The sequence below is a fragment of the Petaurus breviceps genome, unplaced genomic scaffold, assembly GCF_028583685.1.
Source record: "Petaurus breviceps papuanus isolate PSGF00001 unplaced genomic scaffold, PetGlider_PUasm1.0 90849, whole genome shotgun sequence".
Lineage (NCBI taxonomy): Eukaryota > Metazoa > Chordata > Mammalia > Diprotodontia > Petauridae > Petaurus > Petaurus breviceps.
The window spans coordinates 25202761-25225991 of record NW_027187361.1 but is presented as its reverse complement, the minus strand read 5'-3'; the positions used below and the strand labels follow the sequence as shown (position 1 = coordinate 25225991).

The window sequence follows — 23231 nt, the reverse complement described above, 5'->3', positions numbered from 1 at the left end:
CCAGTGAAAAAATGAGGGAGTGGAAATGGATAGCCTGTGAGGTCCCTTCTGAGGTCTCTTAACTCTCTGTGATATTAAGTGATGGGCACAAAAGTCCCCTGCATCACTGTGCTATTGATTCTCAAAGACTGCACCATCAATCTATGAACTCCAGCAGTTTCCCCCAATTGGGAAAGGCTCTGAATGTGATTCTGATGACAGATTTTGTCTCCTTTCTGAGGCTATGGCTAGCTGAACCAGAGAAGTTCATTACCAGAGCCTTTAGTTTAATTTAGGGTGCTGGCAGTGTGGCTATGGTGACCTGTGAAACAGAAACATTACAAAATGGCCCTGGGTTCCATGTGGTTCTGTCTTGCTGTTTGTAGTGGTTTTGTTGAAGTGGTACAAAAGAAGTTGGGAATGGGAGAGGGGGAAGCATGCTGAATTTGGGGGAGACGGTCTTATGTTCTCATCCCAGCTTTGTGTGACCTTGAGTAAATCATTTGACCTTTTTGGCCTTAGTTTCTCATCTGTAAAATACATGTCCCTTCCAGCTCTAAATCTCCTGTGATCCAAAGAAGCCGAGTGGAAGAAACGCAGAGTTGTGTGACTGTTTCCAGGTGTTAATATAACTTTTCATACTTGCAATGTGCTTTCCTTTTCCACTAATCAGAGTTCACACACCTGCCCTCATATGAACTGTATTCAATATGATATCTTCATTATATATAAAGCTAGAAAGCTCAGAGAAGCTGCAGGACAGGGGAGGATGGCTCCCAGATTTTCATTGGAGGAGCACTAAAAGGAAAATATAAGCCTAGTATCTCCAGGTCATCTCACCTCCCAGTGCTCATAATAAGCAGGAAATAAGCAGGTGAGAAGCCACCCTAGAGATAAGTGGCCTTTCTGCACCAACATTTGTTTCAATGGATGCAAATGTTTATTATTGGATTAATTTTAATTAGAGTGATTAATTTAATTAAACTTAATAAATATTTATTGATAGATTACAGATGTAAAGAAAGTTGCTGAAGAACAAGGCAAGATCTTTGTAAACGGAATGTAAATGTAAAGATCTTCCCTGCCCCTAGGCTAAAGTGCCCCTGGAGCCTGGGGTAGGAGGCTTATTTTTCAGTAGATACTTCTTGATTGGCCAGTGGGTCCAAAAGGTTGTTACATTCTCTGAGCCAGGAGAAGGCTATGTAAGCACTGATGTGTAGCTTTGTTTTGGGACTCACTTTGAGAAGTGTTCTGTGATTTGATCTGGATTCTGGGAAGCCGTTGTCCAGAGCCCCCTGGCTTTGAAAAACCCAGATGTTGAAACCCAGATGTTGATTTGGTATGGATGTAATGGTTGGACAGTTTGGAAAGCTGTCTACTTGATCTGTTTCTGTCTTGATAATTCTGCCTGTACACTTTGAAGTTCAGGGTGCTGACCTTTTTCCCCTGATGTTTGACTGATTAAAGTAAGCTTGTTAACCCATTTTGAGTTGCTTTCCTTTAACAAAGCAGATCCAAGAACCTGTGTTGGCAGCAAACCCTGGGGACACTTGGGGTGCTTGCTGCTACAATCTTCCAAACCAAGTCACTGGATACTTCAATAGTAACTTCCATGCAAAGACAGGCACAAGTGATGATAGTAATATGTGTGCATACATATACATATTTTACCACACATAGACCCAAATATGCACATATGTAAGAAAATGTAATTCAGGGGTAGCTAGGTGGCACATTGAATAGAGCACCAGCCCTGGAGTCAGGAGGACCTGAGTTCAAATCCAGCCTCAGATACTTGACACACTTACTAACTGTGTGACCTTGGGCAAGTCACTTAACCCCAATGGCCTTACATTGCCCCCTCAAAAAATAAAAAAGAAAATGTAATTCAGGATCAAAAAATGAAGGTATCTGAAGGCTGATAGGTCACTCACTAGCCTGTATAGCAAGAGCATTCCCTTCAAAAGGAAAGTTACAAGGCTTTAGGAATGCTAAGCACTGAAAATGGTGAAATTTACTGGCTTAGATGAAAACTGAATACTAACGAGCAAATTCAGAATAATGTAGAGTCAAATTGTTAACTCCATAGTGCAAAGTTCTAAATAAATGTAAAATTAGAAGAAAGAATAAAGATGAGAAAAACACTGTGTGAAATTTTAGCTGTCAGTTTAAAAAAAAAAAAGCTATTTGCTTCAGAAAACTGGGGGGCGGGGGAAGAAGCAGGACCATTGGCTCTGTCATATTCCTTAGAGAAGTTTTGTGCAGAACAGCCGCCATGATAAAAGGATCAGAAGCCCATAAACGCAGGGCTGGAAGGGAGATTTGCAGTGATCTTGACCTTGCTTTTTTACAGCTGAGAAAACTGGGGCAAATGGCGTTTTGACCAAGGTCACTCAGGTAGCTAAGCTTCAGGTTGTCCTTGTTTAGTCTTTTCTCAATTGTCTTCTGTTCTTTGTGACTGAATTTGGGCTTTTCTAGGCAAAGATGCTGGAGTGGTTCGCCATTTCCTTCTCCAGCTCATTTTACAGATAAAGATACTGAGGCAAACAAGGTGAAGTGACTTGGCCAGAGTCACACAGTTGGTAAGTGTCTGAGGCTGGATTTGAACTCACGAAGATGAGTCTTCCTGACTCCAGGCTTAGAGCCTTATCTGCTATGCCCACTAGCTCAACTGTCAGGAGTCTAATCACAAATCCGTCTCCTTTCACTTTAATAATGCAATAGTAACTAACACATACAGAACTTGCAGGTTTTTAAAGCATCTTTACTATATTTGCTCATTTGATCCTCACAATGACCTTGTGATTTAGCTGCTATTTTTGTTCACTTTTTACAGGTGATTAAACAGGCTCAATGACATGTCCATGTAATAGGTCTACATTGAGTGTCTTAGCAGGATTTGAACTCAGATCTTCTGGATTACAAGTTCAACACTCTACTCACTTTATCACATAGCTTCCGTTGTGCCTCAGTAGAACCAGTCAGCCAACAAATATTTATGAAGTACATACAAAGATACAAGTAAAATAGTTCATTCTCTCCAAGAGCTTACATTCCACCAGGGGAGACAACATTGAATTATCAGTCAAGTCAGAGTTTTTACAGTGAAAAATAAAAGAGTTTTATTACAGTTACTGTTACCCACAGAGGATACAAATTTCAAATCTAGCAATACAAATCCCAGGATCACAGAAAGTCAGAATTGGAAGAGAGCTTAGCCCATTTTTCACTTTTGTCATATCTCTGTTGCCTAAAATAGTTGCTTAATAAATGTTTGTTGAACTAACCAGTAGTAGATTTAACATCTTTATTATTACACAAAGCATGTCTTTCTGTCTTGGTGGACAAATCAGGACATCCTATGATGCAAAGATCCTTAAGTGCTCTTATAAGTTATCTTAGAGAAATTAGAACTAGTATACACTTTATTAAGAAAAGTAGCCAGAAATGAACAGCAATTAAGTAAAGCTGAGCTTAGTAAATCTAAATAGTTTCCTTAGAGAAGAAAAAAAAAGTTTAATAAAAATGGGAACAACATGCCCAGTATTATTGGTATGTTAGAATAAAAAAGGTCTAGGGGTGATAACAGATAGTAAGCTGAGTTTCAGTTAACTATATAGAACTGTTCTATTTTAAAATAAAGAACTCAAATGTTCATATTAAAATGCATGAATGTAAGTTTCACCTTTTATAGATATGAACTCATTCTCCTAAAACAGTGAAAATTCCATCCTTATAAGAATACTTCTTATTATGAGCTTTCATTAAGGGAGTAAATTTGGAAAGGATTCAGAGGGATGGATGGATGGATGGATGGATGGATGAAGATGCATTTATTAAACTTTTACCTTGTGCCAAGCACTGTGCCAAATGCCAGGGATCCTAAGAGAATACAGTCTCTGCCCTGAAGGAGTTTATACTTTAAAAGAGGGAGACAAAACATATAGGAGATAGGTGACTAGCTAGGAATATTTTGGTCTTGAAAGTTCCAGACATGGTTCATAGAGCTGTAAGGGAATAGATTGACTTACACTTATTATTAATAACAATAACTAGCATTTATATAGCACTTTAAGGTTGCAGAAAGAAGCATGTCAGAAATATTGTGTCATTTTATCCTCATAACAACTCTGGGAGATAGATGCCGTTACCATCCTCATTTACATGTGGGGAAACTGAGGCATAGAGAGGTTAAGTGACTTGCCAAGGGTCACATAGCTAGTAAGTATCTCAGGTAGAACTTGAATTCAAGTCTTTCTGACTCCAAGTCCAGACTCTATCCCTGTGCCACCAAGTTATATGTATGTGTTTATACATTCATGTATAAGTGAATATATAAATGCATGCCTATATGATTATGTGGGTACATGTAGATAGACAGACAGATAGATAGATAGATAGATAGATAGACAGACAGACAGACAGACAGATAGATAGATAGATAGATAGATAGATAGATAGATAGATAGATAGATAGATAGATAGATAGATAGATGATAGATAGATTGAGATCACATATGATTGAATAAATTAGGATAGTGTACAAAAATGTAAGGAATTGTTATTTTATGGAATATGGTATTAATAAAAAGTAAGGGAATTTGGAATCTATTCTGAGCTCAAATCCAAGTTTTGCTACTTGTAACCTGTGACCTTGGGCAAGTAATTTAATCTCTCTTGGACTCAGTTTCCTTGTCTGTAAAATTGGAAGGAAGTTGATATAGGTCATTTCTAAGTTTCCTTCCAGCTTTAAATTATTTTTAACCTACAAAGAGCATACAAATACACATATGAGAGAAGGTTAGGGTCATTTCATGTGCAGTAGAATAACAAAGAAATGTCCTTCAATATACGAGGAATTGATTTTTAGGTTGCTGTCCAGCTGTTTATCTCCACAAAATGTAGGTCAAAAGGAAACAGGCTTTGAGGAATTTAGGTGAGATCCAAGGAAATGATTGTTGTCAGGAAGCATTCTTAAGCCATCTCTGATTCACTCTTCCTTCTTGCTCTCCTGGCTCAGCTTTCTACCTTCCATTTTCCCAGCTCTCACTGCAAGCTAAAGGGAGACTTTTCAAGTATTCTTAGCTCCGCTTTTCACTAACTTAACAAAAAGATTACCAATCTAACATCATCCTCTTTAACAGTAATGAGATATTTTAATTAGTTTGACTTATTAAATTAAAAACAATTGTTACAGATTGAGAGCATTTGATTAAGTTTCTTTAATTACCCTGAATTGCTGATATTTCTCCTCCAGAAAGGAAAGGATGATGGGGAATTTATACTGCACAGTGTCTTGTCTCTTTCTACTCTTTCCTTTCTCCCATGTCTGCCCTGTCATTAGTCAATCCATTTGTGCCTTAGAGCTGGTGTTTTCAACTTTTTTGTGTGTACATCATGGACCCCTTTGGCAGTCTGATGAAAAGAAAATTAAAAAAATAATAATTATTGAAGGAAACACTAAATTTTAGTTGGAGGTTAGTTAAAATAAAAATGTAATTTATTTTTCCCTTGCCCAGGTTCATAGACCCCAGGAAGGAGTCCATGAAGCCCATTCAAGAACCTCTAGCTAGGAGTTATTTACCTACGAAGCCCAAGGCTCCAAAAGTGTGCATATCCCAAATTCACATATTGTATCCAATAGCTCAGGCTAACTCTGAGCCAAAATGGAAAGCAGGCACAGTTACAGCTCCATTTCACCGTTTTTCACCCTTTCCCCACTTGTACCTGAACCCAGGCAAAGACACCAGTTCACAGGTTACTCTTTTCTTCTCAGAAAGTTTATCTACAACTGCGAAGCATTTATTTTTCTCCCTCCCTATTTCATCTACCCTCCCATTAGGAAAAACCAAATCCTTTGTAAGAAATAAGCATACTCATGTCAAACAAACTCCCATAGTGTCCATGACCCAAAATGTAGCTTCTTCCTTTCAGTCCATCATGTCTTTGTCAATACTGTGGTGTTCCTTATCATTCAGAATCACAATTGAGCCTTGCTTTGGTCATAGTTCTTGTCTCTCAAAATTGTCTGTTTCCACAATATTGATATTATAGATACAATAATACACAATATTCTCCTGGTTTTTATCGCTTCCCTTTACATCAGTTCCTACAAATCTAGCTTTCTATGAAACTAGCTTTTCATTTCTTGTGGCACAATAATGTTCTATTTATGTTTGATACTTTTGACCATTCTCCAATTAATTAACCTCCTAAATATCCAGTTTTTTTTTCTGCTTCAGGAAAAATTGCTATAATATTTTGCCTATACGATCTTTTCCTTTTTCTTGTTTTCTTTGGATGGTAGTGCTATCTCTGGATCAAAGGGCATGCACAATTTAGTAACTTTTAGAGCATAGTTCCAAATTGCTTTTAAGAGTGGCTGAACCAATTCACAGTTTTACCAACAATGCCTCAGTGTGCCGGCAACATTTGTGATTTTTTGTTTTTGTCAATTTTGCCAATCCGATGGATGTAAACTTACAGTTACTTTCATTTGAATTTCTCTAATTATTAATATCTTGGAACATTTTTCATATGACTCTCAATAGCTTGGATTTCTTCCCTTCAAAACTGTTTAATTTTTTTTAAAAGTTTTATTGGTTATTTTTTTAAATCACTGTCTTTGTTCAATAGTAACCCCTTCCCACAGTGGAATGCTCCCTTGTAATGTAGAAATAAATTTAATAAAAATTAACACATTGGCAATGTCTGAAAGGATATACTTCGTTTGACTTCTGTAGCCTATGTCTAAGAGGAAGGAAGCTACATTTCATCATTAGTACTTGGGGGTCAAGATTGTCATTTACTTTCTTTTTCCTTTTATGTTACAATGGTTACAGTGTATATTGTTCTCTTGATTCTGTTTACTCCACCTCACATCAGTTCACATAACTCTTGCCAAGGTCTTGTGAAATTCTCTTATTCATCATTTTCTTACATCCAATAATAGTCCCTTACATTCATATGTTGTGTTTTGTTTAGTAATTTCCCAAATGATAGGTGACTTTTTGCTCTCGTGGTGGGATCTGATCTTTCCCTCTGTGACTTTCTTGCAAATATATGTCCAATAGGGAGGTTGCTGGATCAAAATATAGGAATAATTTAGTCCCTTGCAGCTCCTCTAGCCTTGACTATTTCCATGTTTTTTCACATCGGCTAATTTTCTACATGACTATTAATATGCCAGGATTGTTTTAATTGGCACTTATCTCATTATTAGTGGTTTAGAGCATTATTTCATATGTTATTGATAACTTGAACTTCTTCTCTTGAAAACTACTTGTTCATATTTTTTGACAGAATAGGCTGCTTTTCCTTAGCTAAGACAATCGAGATGTTTCAGCGGAGAAGTTCAGCTGGCCATATGCCATGTTGACTGAAGAATTCTATTTCTTCTTTTGGGAAAACCATCTTCTTTGACAGAGTGCACAGCTTCAGAAAGGATGCACATGGCTCAGTGAGAGAGAAGGAAAGCAAATTCAATCCTAGCAAGCCCAACAGGTCAGTGGGGTGATATCTCCCAGTCCGATCCCTGTCTAATAATCTGAGAAACAAAGAAGATGCCACTGAAAACATTGAGTCCTTTAGTGACCATTATCATGAGCCCTCTTGGTTCATATTTGGTTCTAAATCCCTATTTATTTATTCATCTTTCTGTTGTACTCCCCTCCTGTCACCATTTCTAAATTTCCAAAGGAATGTCTTTGCTTAGGTTCTGAGGAATGAGACTGATTCTTGTCCTTTAGTGCCCCTGAAGTATAAGATAATAAAAGAAAATCAGAACAGCCAAGTCTTTATTCCCCCAAATCTCCTTGTAGTTCTCCCTGAACTGGGAAACAGCCTCTCTTTGTTTTTACCCTGTTTTCCTTCTGTGGAGGCACATGTTCCCTATTTATAAGTAATGGCCCTACAGATGTAACATTAGTGTTACAGCAACTAGGCTGGTAACTCGTGTGCCAATTTAGGGATGAGCACAGTACCTTGAACAGTAGAATACTCTCCATGCTACCTATTTAATAGCATATTTTTGGTGTTTAACCTCTTAGCCCAAGTTTCTTCATCTTTAAAATGAGCCCAGTCATGCCTCCTATTCTCTCTCCCCCTTGCCTTTCTCCAAGGGATGTTGCGAGAATAATTAAGGAACATATGTGTGAAGTGCTTTGCACTCAGTGGAAGGAAGAAGCTAGAAGATTCATAGATATTATTATTATTTAGTCTCATGCTGTCACCATATGATCGAGAATAAGTTAATTTGGAAAGTGATAATTTCATGTTTAGGTATCTTCTATTACTTACCTATTTGAATTATTTTGGACTGCCTTCTGAAAGCCATTTTAATTTATAGATTCAATTAAAAAAAACACCAATGGGAAATTATCTGAAATTTGCTTGTGTCTTATGTTATGACACATCTTAGATGTATTTTGGGGGGACTTTATGAAAATTATGAAGTTTTAAAAAGCTGATTTAAAAGGCTTATTTTTGCATGAGCTCTAAGCATCTGCAATAAATAAAAATGTAACAGTTGGCTGCCTCTCCCTTCCAAGCAAAATAAATAAATACATTTGGTGACATACGTTTGGGGAAATGTGATTCTTGTGATTTTCATGCAAATAGGGAGCAGCTTTACAACTGATAGAGATTGGGCCATCTGCTAGTCACAAAGATACACAACTCTCAACTTGCAACACTTAGGAAATTAATGTATATGAATGATGACATACTAGGAATCGTGATTGTCTTCTGACTTGAGAAAATTGTTTTAAGAGATGCTGACCTAATTTTTCAGCATGGATGGAAGGGATTCCTTCCTGACAATTCAATATCATGTTCTTTGCACAGTTTTGAAACAAGATGGGAGAGGTGGACTCATCTTAAATAATGGATGTTGCAGGAGCAAAAATTGTAATTGAGTCAGTAGTAGCTGTCACTCCTTTAAACTAAATGTGGGAACAGCTCATATACTCTTTACAGATTGGATGTGGAACTGCCTCTGAGAGGAGAGATTTCCTCACAGAGGGACCTGGGTATTGGTTAGGAGCTGAGAGTACATAGATGCTCTGACTCCTTCATGAAGTGACACTTTCTCTAAATAGATGAAAGCTATTCCAATTAGTTCAATTTTGAGAGGCAGCATGACAGAGTGGAGAAAAAGCTAGCCTCATAGTTGGGAAGACATGAGTTCAAGTTATATTGTGATACGTATAGACTATGACCCTGGGAAGTCACTTCAACTGTCAGCACTCCCACATATCTCTCGAAGACTATAAATTTCAAATCAGATACAGATCCCAAGTGGTAAAATGAGTTTCATCAGGCATTCCCTACACTAATAAAATCGCAAGCTACTTAAATGTGTTCATACATGCATATGTGTATATGAGATGTACTTTTATATATAAAATATATCTTTACATAATACATGACATATTTTGATATATATGCGTGTATATGAATAAACTATATAATACGTAAAATATGCATGTATACACGTGAATAGTTCTTATACTGAGGGTGAGATCATTTTTTAAAAAGATGAGAAGTTATTTTAATTCCTTTATTCTTCTATGAAGACATGTGTACATCTGTCCTTTTATTAGATCATAAGCTATAAAGAGGAAGGGACTAATTGCACCTCTGTGTCATGAAGAATCCTATGCAGTGCTGATGGCATAATAGAGACATCATAAACGCTTACTGATTTTACTTGAGTTATGGTAGGTGGTGTGTAATGCTCAATCTATGTTATCAGCATTCCATATATTTAACCAATAGGACTAGATCCATTGGATTTTAGTCTAGGGTAGTAGGAAGGAGCTTGGGGTGAAATGTTTACGGTTAACTTTGTTTTGTCAGATTGCCATACACGAACTTTATAGAAATGAAATTTTAGGAAACATAATCCCCACCTAGAAATAGAAACAGACTGGGGAATATAAAACACTACTAATCAAAGAGTGCTCTCCCTGCCGCTAAAATATACCTACCCCCGACATCTCATTGTACTTCTTCCTTTTGCTTTACTATTTTCATTCTATTCTTTTTGTATGTCTGACCACCAGTGCTGACCCCAGCAAAACTGAACAGGGAGGGAACTGTGCTTTAAGTATCTATTCCAAAGTCTCCACTTTCCCTTTTTTTCCTCTTTTCCCTCTCTTCAAGTCTCAGCTACAAACTCGTCTTATGTAAGAATCTTTCCCCCATTCTCTTTAGTGCTAATGTCTTCTCTCTGAGATGATCTCCAGTTTATCCTGTATATACCTTTTGTATATAGAGATTTTTATTTGTCTCCTCAGTTACAGTGTGAGTTCTTTGAGGACTGAGCTTTTTTGTTGACCAGGGCTTAGTGCCTGGCACATAGTAGGTGCTTACTGACTTGAGTTAATAAATGCTTGCCAATTAATGGATCGGTCACCTCAGCCTCATCATAAAACATGTGAAGTCTATGGTATGGTGCTAGGTAATAAGCTGTAACTGTTACATGAACCTAATTCCCTGCCCTCAGGAAACATATAGTCTAAAAGAGATAATAATGACAGGATTTCAAGGTCCGCTCTTGTGCAGGATAACCACAGACATGATATAGCTTGGCAGATGCCTTCATTCTAAAGAATAACCGCTGCTTGTCCTTTCGCCTGTCTCAAATTCACACATTAGAAATTCATTCCTAGAGCTTAGGATTCCTTATTCACTCTAATTAATTATTCTTCTTTGCAATAAACATGCACACGTGTTAGGGTGTGTATGTGTGTATATACATATATGTATATAATGTGTAAATAATTTGTTTATGTATCCTCACCCTGGAAATTAGTTTGTCAGATTCTTCTTCATAGAAGAGGGAAAGGGTCTGAAAACATGGGTACCTAAAGAGAGGTAGGAAGGGAGTTTAACTTGTATAAACAAGATCTGCCCATCTGTCTAGCTAATCTATCTAGTCGTTAACATTAAGAAGGACCAAGAAGGGCTCATTGAAAGAGTTTGGATTTTAGGAATCCAGGAGGTAGAGATGATAGAGCAGAGAATTCCAGGAATGGGAAAAAGCCAGTAAAAAATGTATGGAGACTGGAGTTGCAAGGTCTTGAGCAGGGATCATTAAGGAGGCCAGAGACACAGAATCACAGTATTTTGAGGAGAGAAAGATGTCAGAAGGCTGAAAAGACAGGAAGGGGTGAGATAATGAAGGACTTTAAAAGAGAGAGGATTTTATATTTGATCCTGGAGGCTAAAGGCACATCTTGGAGTTACTGAATAGGGAGGCAACAAGGTCAGCCCCGTGCTTTAGAAAAATCGCTTTGATAAGCTGAATGGAAAATGGACAGGAGTGGCAAGAGACTTGAGGTAGGGAGATCAGAAATCAGCAGTCAGAAAGCTATTGCAATAGTCCAGGTGCAGGATGATGCAGATTTGCGTCAGAGCATTGGTAGTGTCAGAAGATAAAAGAGAACTCATATGAGAGATGTTTCAAAGGTAGAATGAATAGTTTTGGACAACAGATGGGATATGGGAGCTGAGGTGAGAGTGAGGAGTTAAAGATGGTGCCTGGATTGTGAACCTGGGAGACTAAGGGGATGGCAGCAATAGGGAAGTCAGAAAGAGAAACACTGACCTAATACAGCCAGGAATTATACAGGGCGCTGTGAACGCAACATAACATGAAATACTTCCTTCCCTCAAGGAACTTCCATCCCACCACATGATGGTGGGGGACAAAAGGTAGAACATGAAATGCCAACTGGCCCCCTTCTGGGAGTGCTCAGGATGAAATGCCAACTGGCCCCCTTCTGGGAGTGCTCAGGATCTGCTCAGAGTTAGCGCCTGAGAGTCTGAGACACATGAGGGATTTCTCTCCCATTTAAATCCCTAAGTGATGCCTATCCTTCTATAACCTGTGTTGGTTCTTGTTGCTGTTGGGATTGTGGTTGAGTCATTTCACTCATGTCTGACTCTTTATGACCCCATTTGGGGCTTTCTTCACAAAGATACCGGACTGCTTTGCCATTTCCCTCTCTAGCTCATTTTACAGATGAGGAACCTGAGGCAAACAGGGCTAAGTGACTTGCCCAGGGTCACACAACTAGTAAGTATTTTGACGTTGGATTCGAATTCAGGTCTTCCTGGCACCAGATCCAGCACTCTATTCATTTCACCACCTAGCTACCTCTATAATTTGTACCTACCTGCTAAATACTATTTCAAGAAAATTAAGTGCTGAGGAAAAGTGTAGGTTGTAGAAATACAAATATCCCAAGTACAATTTGCTCTTCTTCCATGACCCTGCAGTCTAGTTTCTGAGGGGAATGCCTCCTCATTTATACCCAATGCTGGTCACTTTCACAACAGTTATTCAGAGCATTTTTTTGTAGGTGTGGTATTGGTCTTGGGGCTTATTTCAGAGGAAGGTCACCATCTGGACTTCCAATTCTAATGACTTTTAATAAATTACCAAATATGTATTAAAATGCTAATAGTCTACCTCTTCTGGGCATTTTAACATTCCATAATCTTAAATTTAAATAAAATGGCCTCAGGGTTTCTACTAGCTTTGCCTGAAGCATTTGAAGAATTTGAACAGCTGATTTGAATTTTAGGTAACCAGACTAATCTAAGAGTATTTATGACCCCTACTGTTACATAAAAACACTTTTTATTTTACTAGACTATTAGCTGAACAAAATAAAGTATGAATTATGTTTTTTCTTCAGATAACTTCAATCAATAGCTCTTAATAATAATTACTATTATTATTAACATGTATCATCAAAATGATTATATTTGCATTACATAGCACTTTATATAACTTTTCAAACTATTTTAAATTCTACTATTTCATTTATCAGCATGTAATGGTAATGGGAATTTGAAGATCTTTCCTATGCTTGATAGGCTTAATGCAATCACATGGAGCATGGGAGGAGTTTGCTGAACAGGTGGAGCAGGAAGGGGCAGAGCAGTAAGTGAGTCAGAGCAGTTAGAACAGAGGGAGAGAGAAGATGCAGGCAAGCAGGCAGCTAGGATTGTTAGTGTTTGTTTGTGAGAAGGCCTGACCAGGGGAAAGCCTTGGGATGGTCGCACTCCCTGCAGTGACAATGTGTATTAACTTTTTTGTTGCTTTGATGGATTTGGTTTTCTGGTGTTGGAATTTGACTTTCTGATATCTGAATAAATGTCTTACTTCTGTTTTATATATGGAGAGCCTGCTATATTTTGTGATTCAGAACTATGCCGGCATGTTCATAGTCACTGTTGGTGCTGTGAATATTGCCCTGGCGATACACAGCACTGTAAGATAATTCAGTGGGAAGGTATTATTACACTTTAAAGACAGCACCTCCACTTGGAGCTATCCTCTCATGCTATGTAGGGGTCATGTTCCACAAAACTCCTTCCTATTTCATTTGTGTGACTGTCCAATGCTGGAAAACTTAGCTTTTAAAAGGCTACCAGGAACATATTTCTACTGAACCAGTTGCTTAGTTGGTTCCCAGGCCTGCTGTACTCAATAACTCAATTCCCAACTTCCAGGGCTAATTCTTCCTTGACTCCATGGTTGGAGTTCTCTGATGCATAGGATCATCATCCTTGAAGGTGACTGCAGCCCTAACTTTACTTTTTCTCTCTGGTATGTGTAGTATTTCCTATTTAGATATATTGTGGTCCTACTGTAAAATATCTTTGATAATTACACTGTTCTCTTGTGGAGTCCTGAGCCTGGAATCAGGAAGACCTGAGTTTCAAACCAACCTGAGACAGAAGCTGGGTGACCTTGGGCAAGTCACTAAACCTCTGTTTCCCTCGGTTTCTTCAAGTGTAGAATGGGGATAATAATAACCCCTACCCCTCTCTCCTGGGGTTGTTGTGAGCATCAAATGAAAATGTGAAATCAAATGTGAAAAGATTAAAACAGTACTTGGCTAGGGGCAGCCAGGTGGCTGAGCGAGTAAGAGCACCGGCCCCAGTGTCAGGATGACCTAGGATCAAATCCGGGCTCAGACACTTAGCACCACACCCAGAAATAACTGGCCGGTAATCTTGAGCAAGTTACTTAACCCCAATTGCTTAAAAAAAAAAAAACAGTACTTGGCATATAGTAGGCATTATATAAATGCTTATTCTTTTTCCCTCTTAGAAACAGAAATTTTACATGCTACAAAGCCATCTCTGCTTTTCCTGGGGCTCAGCTATCTCCAGGGCTTAACTTTGTAAAGGTCACCTTGGGTATGCTCAATCTTTTCCTAGCCAAAGGCAAGTTGTCTCTCCAACCCCATTAGCAGGGAAACTTCACACTTTGTAAGAGATAGCAGAATCTCTGCTTAACACCTCCCTCTCTGCAATTACATTAAGAGGGGTGGGGTGGTTCAGGGAAACAAATTACAGATAAATAAAGAAATTAGGAAGCTGAAAGTTTAAGTAACTTGCCTAAGGCCACACAGCTTGTTAGCAACAAAATTCTGACTAGAACCCAGGTCTCCTGATCCCACATCATAGCTCTTTACACTAAAGTAAACAGAGCAACAGGTCTTGGGTCAAGAAGACTCATCTTTTTGAGCTCAAATCTGGCCTCAGACTCTTACTAGCTGTGTGACCCTGGATAAGTCACTTCATCCTTTTGGCTTCCTTTCCTCATCTCTAAAATGAGAAGGAGCAGGAAATGGCAAACCACTCCAATATCTTTTCCAACAACACCCCAAGTGGGGTCATGAAGAGATGGATGTGACTAAAAATCACTGAACAAAAAACCCTTTATTTTGTAGCTTAGGTAAAGTGATGAAAAGTGATGAAAAGGTTTGATGTGTCTGTTCAGAATTCAATAAACCATTCATTTTTAGGAATCCATTGATTATTTGGTGTTACTTTGCTTGACTCGAGTATACCAAGAACATTTATTATTACTATTACTACTGCTGCTGCTGCTGTTACTATTACTATTTTCTTTTTTTTCAAATGCTTCATTAACTTCTGATTTATATCACTTGTTTCCGCCAGATTTTGAGTTACAATTTTTTTCCCCATTTTTCCCCTACCCATCTCCCCAAAATAGCAGTCCCACAGGATATCCCCTCTTCCAATCTGCTCTCTCCCATGTCTTTTCCCATCCCCCCTCTGACTTTTCCAGTGGATCTCTATGCCCCAGTGCCTGTATATCTTATTTCCCAATTACATGTAAAATAGTATTAATAATAATATGTATGTATATATATTTGAGTATTTGATATTAAAACTTTGAATTCCAGATTCATTCCCTTCCTCCCCTGACGCCCACCCTTATTGGGAAGATAAGCAGTTCAGTATAGGTTGTACATGTGTGGCTAATGCAAAACAATAACATACTAGATATGTTGTAAAAGACTGACTATATTTCCCTCCCTCCTATCCCACCTCCCACTTGTTCTATTCTCTACTTTGATCCCATCCCTTTTCAAAAGTGGATACTTCCAACTTCCCTCCCCCCCAGCCTGCCCTCCCTTCCATCATCTCCCCTCTCATCCCCTTCCCCCCCCTACTCTCCTGTAGGGTGAGATACCCTATTTAGTGTGTATTTCATTCCCTCCTCAAGCCAAATTCAATGGGAATAAGGTTGACCCATTCCCTTTTGCCTTCCTATTCTTCCCCTCCATTGTAACCATTTTCCCTTGCCTCTTCTATATGACATAGTTTACCCCATTCTGTCTCTCCCCATCTCCTCTCATTATATTCCTCTCTCACTTCTTAATTTCACATTTTAAGTATCATCCCTTCCTGTTAAATTGGTCCTGTGCCCTCTATCTATGTATACCTGTAAATATATATGTATACACACATTCACATATGTATTTATATACCCATGTACCCTCATATATATATATATATATACATATACATATATATATATATATATATATATATATATATTCCCTTCAACTACAGAGAAGTTTCATAGGTTAAAATTATTGTTTTTCCATGTAGAAATTTTAATATTTCAACTTTGATAAGTTCCTTATGATTTCTTTTCCCTGTTTACCTTCTCATGTGTCTCTTGCTTCTTGTACCTGAATGTCAAATTTTCTATTCAACTCTGGTTCTTTTTCAGCAAGAATGCTTGAAAGTCCTCTATTCCACTGAATGACCATATTTTCCCCTGAAACATGATACTCAGTTTTGCTGGGTAGGTGATTCTTGGTTTTAATCCCACCTTCTTTGTCCTCCGGAATATCATATCCCAAGCCCTTCGATCCCTCAGTGTAGAAGCTGCCAGATCCTGGGTTATCCTGATTGTGTTTCCACAATATTCAAATTGTTTCTTCCTGGCTGATTGTAATATTCTCTCCTTAATCTGGGAATTCTGGAACCTGGCTATAATATTTCTGAGTTTTCTTTTTGGGATCTTTTTCAGGAGGTGATCAATGGATTCTTTCAACCTCTATTTTGCCCTCTGGTTCTAAAATATCAGGGCAGTTTTCTTTGAGAACTTCCTGGAGGATGATTTCTAAGTTCTTACTTTGATCATGGCTTTCAGGTAGTCCAATAATTTTTAAATGATCTCTCCTGGATCTATTTTCCATGTCAGTGGTTTTTCCCATGAGATATTTCACATTGCCTTCTATTCTTTCATTTGTTTGTATCTGTTTAACAGCATCTTGATTTCTCATAAAGTCATTAGCTTCCATTTGCTCCAATCTAATTCTGAAGCAATGATTCTCCTCAGTGAGCTTTTGAGATTCTTTTTTCCATCTGGCAAATTCGGCTTTGTAAGGCATTCTTCTCCTCATTGCCTTTTTGAGCCTCTTTTGCCATTTGAGTCAGTCTGTTTCTTAAGGTATCATTTTCCTCAGTCAGGCTGTTGACTCTCATTTCATAATTTTCTTGCATCATTCTCATTTCTCTTCCTCATTTTTCCTCCACTTCTCTGCTTCTTAAGGTCCTCTATGGCCTGTAACCAGCTCGTATTTTCCTTTGAAGCTTTTGGTGCAGGAGTTCTGACTTCACTGTCTTCCTCCTGTTCCATGCTTTGCTCCTTTTTGTCCCCAAAATAGGAGTGTAATGTTGGAATCTTCTGTCTTCTTTGTTTCCTTTGCCTGGTCATGTCGCCCCTCAGTCACTTGACCCCTTGGCTTTTTACCACAGTAGGACTCTGCCACCAGACAGGGGAGCTTCCATCCCAAATGCTGGGGTTTACTCAGCTGCTGGAGGTATTAGATGGGTGTCCTGTCTGAGGTCTCCACACACTCCGGCAAGCTGGACACACACCCCAGAACCTCTACCCTAGACTGCAATCCAGATCCAAGCAGGTTAAAGCAAGAGCAATTACCCCTCAGACTGGTGCTTGGTCCCCCTACACTCTGCAGGCCAGGAGCTGAAGCTGCTTCTCAGTGGCTTCTCACCCTGGGGGCAAAAGCCAGCACTCCCACTTACTCGGTCCCAAAGTCCAGACTGCACTGACCCCTCACTTTGTCCTTTGCATCTATGTGTTGATATATCTAGAAATGGCCACAGCTGCTGCTGATTTGGAGTCCCTGCAGCCAGCAGATGGACAGGCCTGCCCTGGGGCTAAAGCCTTGGCATGGGGCTGGGCTCGGCTCCCAGAGCACTGCTCTGGCTGATTTCTGCTGTTCTGCTGGGCTGTCCTCAATGGGAGGTTAGCTTCTCTGTGTCATTTTGTGGGTTCTGCCGCTCCAAAATTTGTTTAGAGTCCCCTTTTACATGGATTGGGGAAGGTGGAAGCCAGGGCCACTGGGAGGTGCTGCTTCTACTCGGCCATCTTGACTCCACCTGCTGCTATCACTATTTCCATTTATTTATTTATTTGTTTGTTTGTTTTACTAAGAGCTAATCTAATGACTTGAAAGAACTTGTGAGCCTACATCAACAAAACAATGTATTTCTTTCTTATGGGTAGAACTGGGTCTTTTGTTTCCTCTATAACAAAGAAATGGAGAACTTCTTTAATTCTTTGTCTTGTCTGGTTACCTTGTATTTGTATTTTGGGAGAATAGTCATTAAATTTTCTTCTGCAAAAAAAAGATCTAATTCTTTTTGTCTGATGGAATGACATAATTCAATTTCCTATCTCTGTCTTCATTGCCTGCACCCCCTCCCTCCCAACACATTCTTCATAGTTAGAGGGAGTGATGGTGTCAAATATATCAGAAGGAAGAATTGATTCCGTAGTAGTGTGACGACTTGGCTGATTAACAGAGATCAGAAGAAGGAGCGTAGCTGTGGAAAGCACTCCAGCATGGAGTTTTAACAGCTCTTTAGGGAGCTAGTTAATGAAAGAATCACTACAGAAACACAGCCATGGAAGAAAAAAAAGGAGCATCCCCATATAACACTCTGCGGATATGTCATAAGTGGAAATATGCTCATAATTTCTATTTACACATAGCTGTAATTACCGTCTGCTTTAAGATTACTTTCAGTCTTCTCCTGTCAAAGTTGCTTAGATATTTCCTCTTTCACATTTCAGGCAGAGAAGTTCAATACAGGCTACAGCTTGTCCCAAGTTTCTTTTTTCCTCCCCCCCCCCCCAAGAATTTAATTATCTGTTCTCTGTGTGAAGAAAGCACGAGTGTATCCAGGGACCTTGACTTCTACTGCTTGATTGGACTGGCATTAATCTGCTTCATGTTCTTGCTATCATTGCCATTTGTCTGGGAAGCAGACTTCTGCACTTGCATTAACACTGGATTGTGCTTTGCCCTTTAAATTTGTGTGTTTGGTTTTTCTCTTTTCTTTCTTTGGATGCAGTGTGTATGAACCAGACAGAAATGTGTTACGGAGGAAAGAACGGGAAAGGAGAAGTCAGGAAACTCAGCAGGATGATGGTGCATTTAGTACCAGTTACTCCCTCTTCAGTGAACCTTACAAGGTAGATGCCTTTCAGCTGCTTCCTCTCTATCTCCCTCTCCCACTGCCCCCATCTCCACCATGCCAGACTCTAGTTATGGGACAAGATGCCCATATTTGAACGTACTGCTCCCTGTGCAGTCCAAGGGAGACAATACAGTCACCAGATGTTGATTTCAGCCTCACCAGATGCTGATTTGTACTTCACATATCTTCAGTGGCTGTGGATACTTGGTAAGATATCAAATGTTTTTATATTAGAGCTAAGGATTGCTAAGGTCGCTAAGGATTTCAGCAATGAGATAAATTGTTAGATGTGTAATTAGTTCCCCAGGTGAAGGTTGTGTTGCCCTAATCACTAAGCATTTACCAAAAGTAGTTAGAATTTTTTTTTTAAAAAGAGGTTGGCTTTACATTTTTTTTTAACATGTTTGGCTCATGCTTCCAGTCTGGATGCCTCTTTGGGCTGATAATGAAGAAACAATAGATGGATTATTTCTTATTTGTGATAAATACCAGAAATCTAATCTGTCTTCCAAAACTAATTTTCTTCAGGAAATTTCACTGATATCAATGGCTTCGTGGAGCTTATGGAAAGCTCAGGATGATAGGTTTCCTGTAACCTTAGCTCCAAGTGCCTATTCAAACTACTATTTGGTTTTTCTTGCCTGTCACTCTGTTTCTGAAAAGAAGAATTACACAGGGGGAAAAATAGAGATTGGAGCAGTTAAGAGGCCAACCTGAATTTCTGAGAAAGACATCCAGTGGACTACAAAGAAATCAAAATTTGATCATGGAGAGATTTAATCCGAATCACTGTGCAGTTGCAATAGTAAATTTTCTGGTTTCCAGGTAATATATTTTAACTGCAATGTGATACCAGTGATAGATTTCTTCTTTATGTACTCCAAGGCTGTTTATAGCTTTGCCAGTCCAGGGTGGATTTAGAATGTTGACAAATGTCTTCAGAGACAATGAGGATCCAATCTCGATACCAGCCCTTAGCTTTCTTTTTTAAAGGAGGCAGCTCTGCTTGCTATACGGTCTTTAATAAAGGCACACTCAGTCTCTTTTTGCTTTGTTTTGTTTTCTTCTCTCATGTATTTTATAGCATATTTGCTTTTTTTTTCCCCACCAGACTAACAAGGGGGATGAGCTCTCAAATCGGATCCAGAACACTTTAGGGAGTTATGATGAAATGAAAGATTTCTTGACTGACCGATCCAATCAGAGTCACCTTGTTGGAGTTCCCAAACCTGGGGTTCCACAGACTCCTCTGAACAAAATCGATGAGCATTTCATTGCTGACTCAAGACCGCAGCCCCAACCTCCTATGTGCAGCACATCATCTTCCACACCAGCAGCTGTCCCCGTGCAGCAGAGCAAGAGGGTCACCATGGGCTGGCAGAAAGTTGGGCATCCTACATCTGATGGCCAGCAGAGGGCAAGCAAGCATGGGCATAGATTGCTTGATTCACACAATAGTGACTTCAAATCTGCTAACCAAAAAACCAGTAATGAGAAACCTAAACACTGTGTCTCAAGCCCCACATCCTCTTCCTCCTCCTCCTCCTCCTCTTCTTCTTCCTCCTCCAACTCAGCACAACCAGGACCTCCAAGGACCATGCTTGGAGACAGTGTCAGCAGGCAGCAGTCGCGGTCCAAACAAAGCTGTAGTGTAGAAATGGGTCTTCAGCCTCAAGAAAGGACCTCTACCATGTCTGCCAAACACAGCGGTGGTGGGCACTGTGTTCAGAACTTTCCTCCTTCTCTTGCTTCAAAACCAAGTCTAATCCAGCAGAAACCAACTGCTTATGTTCGGCCAATGGATGGCCAAGACCAGGCCCCTGATGAGTCTCCTAAACTCAAGTCTTCAACAGACACTGGTGTACACTGCGCAGCCTACAGAGGAGTACCTGTCAATAAAGCTGAATCATCCAAGACCAAGTCCAAGCTAGCAAAATATAGCATTCCCAAACAAGGAGAGGTAAGTCACTTTATTAAATTATTGTCATGGAACTGCTAAGTAAGTTAATGATTCATGTGTGACTGTTTATCAGGCCTGAGGTTTAATTTCCAGTCCTTTTTTTCTAATTCACGAACATGGGTATTCATTCCACATATGTGTATGTATAATATACTGATTCGCGTACTTACATATTATATATAAAATATTCCCCTCTCTGTATGTATGTGTATGTATATATATATATCTCCATACATATGTGTGTATGCATATACACACATACATATATACATGTATGTACATCCACATCCATTCACATATATAGGGAAATCAGTAAAGGAACACACAAAAATAATTTGTGATCTTAAAAAAAAAGACAATAATTAAGATCAGGACTTTTAGTGTTTAAACTCAGCCAAGGGGTCATGTCTATGAGTTTTTATTGTTGTAATGGTGACATAACTCCACTATATCCAGGTGACATTTTGAAGAAAAAAATCTATATTGTGTAACATACTATTAAGTACATTACACAGTGGAAATAAAGGCACTTGAACACAAATGACTGATGATTACTTTTTAATGTGTGAAAAGCTTATTTTAATGGATTCGTTTTTTTTATCAGTTTAGAAAAAATTTGTTAATGTCCTGGCACAAAATGAAGCACATAATGGTTTTGGAAAGGGTTTTTTTTTTTTAATGAGAAGATCTTATATATCATGAATATATAAATATGTCACATTTTCATTCAATATTTGGAATATGTGAGGCCTGGGTTCTTTGCTATTAATTGGAATTTCTACTCTGATTCTCTCAGAAATAAACTTAGTGCTACAAAAGATAGTAGAGTCTTTAAGTTCAAGTACTCTTGGTTTGTATTTTGATTTCTGTGCTCATTGCTTAATAATTTTATTACAAAGTGAAAGGGGCAAATAAATCTATTGATAAATTGAAGTGTTATTTTATTGTAATACTTTGTATTTAAAGATAACTTAACAAGGGATTTGGATCTAAAGTGAGCTTTTTTACATTAGAGAAGCATTTTAAATGCATGTTACAGAGAAAATTACCCTCATTTCTATATGTTTTCCTATACATTGTAACAAGGACTGTGTAATATCTCAACTTTGTTTCCTCTTCAGTGACTAGCACATTGTTCTATACACAGCAGAGCTGAATTTCTCAAATGACTGACTAGAGAGGCATGACTATTCACTCACAACCATATGTGTATGAGTACAATTCTGTGTATACGCACATATGTTTATGTGTGTGTGTCTATATGCACATACATACATACATCCACAGTGGAGAAGGAGAGATCTGTGCAAGGTATCAAAAGTCTCAGTGCAGTTTTAAATAATAAAATATGTTATATTTAATATAATTGTACAGACATATTTGAATCCCAGGTCTGCCCTTACTAGCTCTTTGACCTGAGGCAAATCATTTAACCTCTCTGGGCCTTAGGTTCCTTACTTTAGGAAGTTATCTCTTCCAACTCTAACAATCTATTTTATGAGTCTGGGAATAGCCAAGGCATATAGCTTCTGGTTTCATGTGTGTTCACCTCTAAAATAAAAGCTCAGAATTGACAATTCAGCAGGCCCATTGAGAAGCATAATTCTAAACACTAAAAACCAATTTTACTCAAAAAAGCCTTTTAAAAAACAATTTAAAAGTCAGATAAAATAAATGTCTTATGATTGGTCTGTTCTGGTTGGATATATGAAAAAGATGACTCAAATTTAAAAAAAAAGAACTGTTTTAGAGGCCTCCATAGATTAATTGAAGATAAAGCTAATATTCTCAGAGAAACCTTTAAAAAAACTTCATGTTTCTCAAATTTCTATAGAGGACACAATTTTAAAAAGCAATAACCGAAAAGATTTGTGAATTTTGGGATTAGCAATTGACAATGTATTCTTCTGTATCTTCTTTATATTAGGATAACTTTTTTCAAAAGTATCTCCAATCTCTTTGATTTAAGAACTCATATAGGAAACAAACCTCCAAAATTAATTGTGGAAAAATTAATTCACATATCTTTATACCTGCCTTGCAAGGTTTAAGTATTTATTTAAAGCATTTTTAGCAAGGGGCTGAAGCAGATGGGTCTTTGTTTCGTTAAGCTCTTTGACTTCATGGTGATCACCATCAGTTACCATTAAAGGTAAAGCATTTCTCCTGGCTAAAATGGAATAACCTAACTTTGAATGTCTGGTGATGCTTCCCTAGCACTAACTCTAATCATCAAGAGGGGGAAATATCCTGAAATGTAGATATCCACAAAGGGAAAACATCCTATTGAGAGCTACTTTCTTCTTATTCTATTAAGCATTTTATGCTCTTTTCAAGTTACTCGAGTGGAATGGAACAATGATACCACTTAGTCTAATCATGTGGAAGACTCTAACAATGAAGGGATACTTCCCTCTCCATCTCATCCCCACCTTTA

General features: G+C 38.4%; 1 protein-coding gene across 1 annotated transcript in view; it reads left to right on the top strand.

Annotated features, from left to right (window-relative positions):
- The window catches only part of AFF3 (ALF transcription elongation factor 3), a 689351-nt gene that overhangs the window by 102763 nt on the left and 563357 nt on the right, over positions 1-23231 (top strand). Inside the window, exons 2-3 of the mRNA XM_069073008.1 lie at positions 18709-18829; positions 19946-20794. Of these exons, the coding sequence (XP_068929109.1) occupies positions 18709-18829; positions 19946-20794 (970 nt within the window). The remainder of the gene's footprint in view (positions 1-18708; positions 18830-19945; positions 20795-23231) is intronic.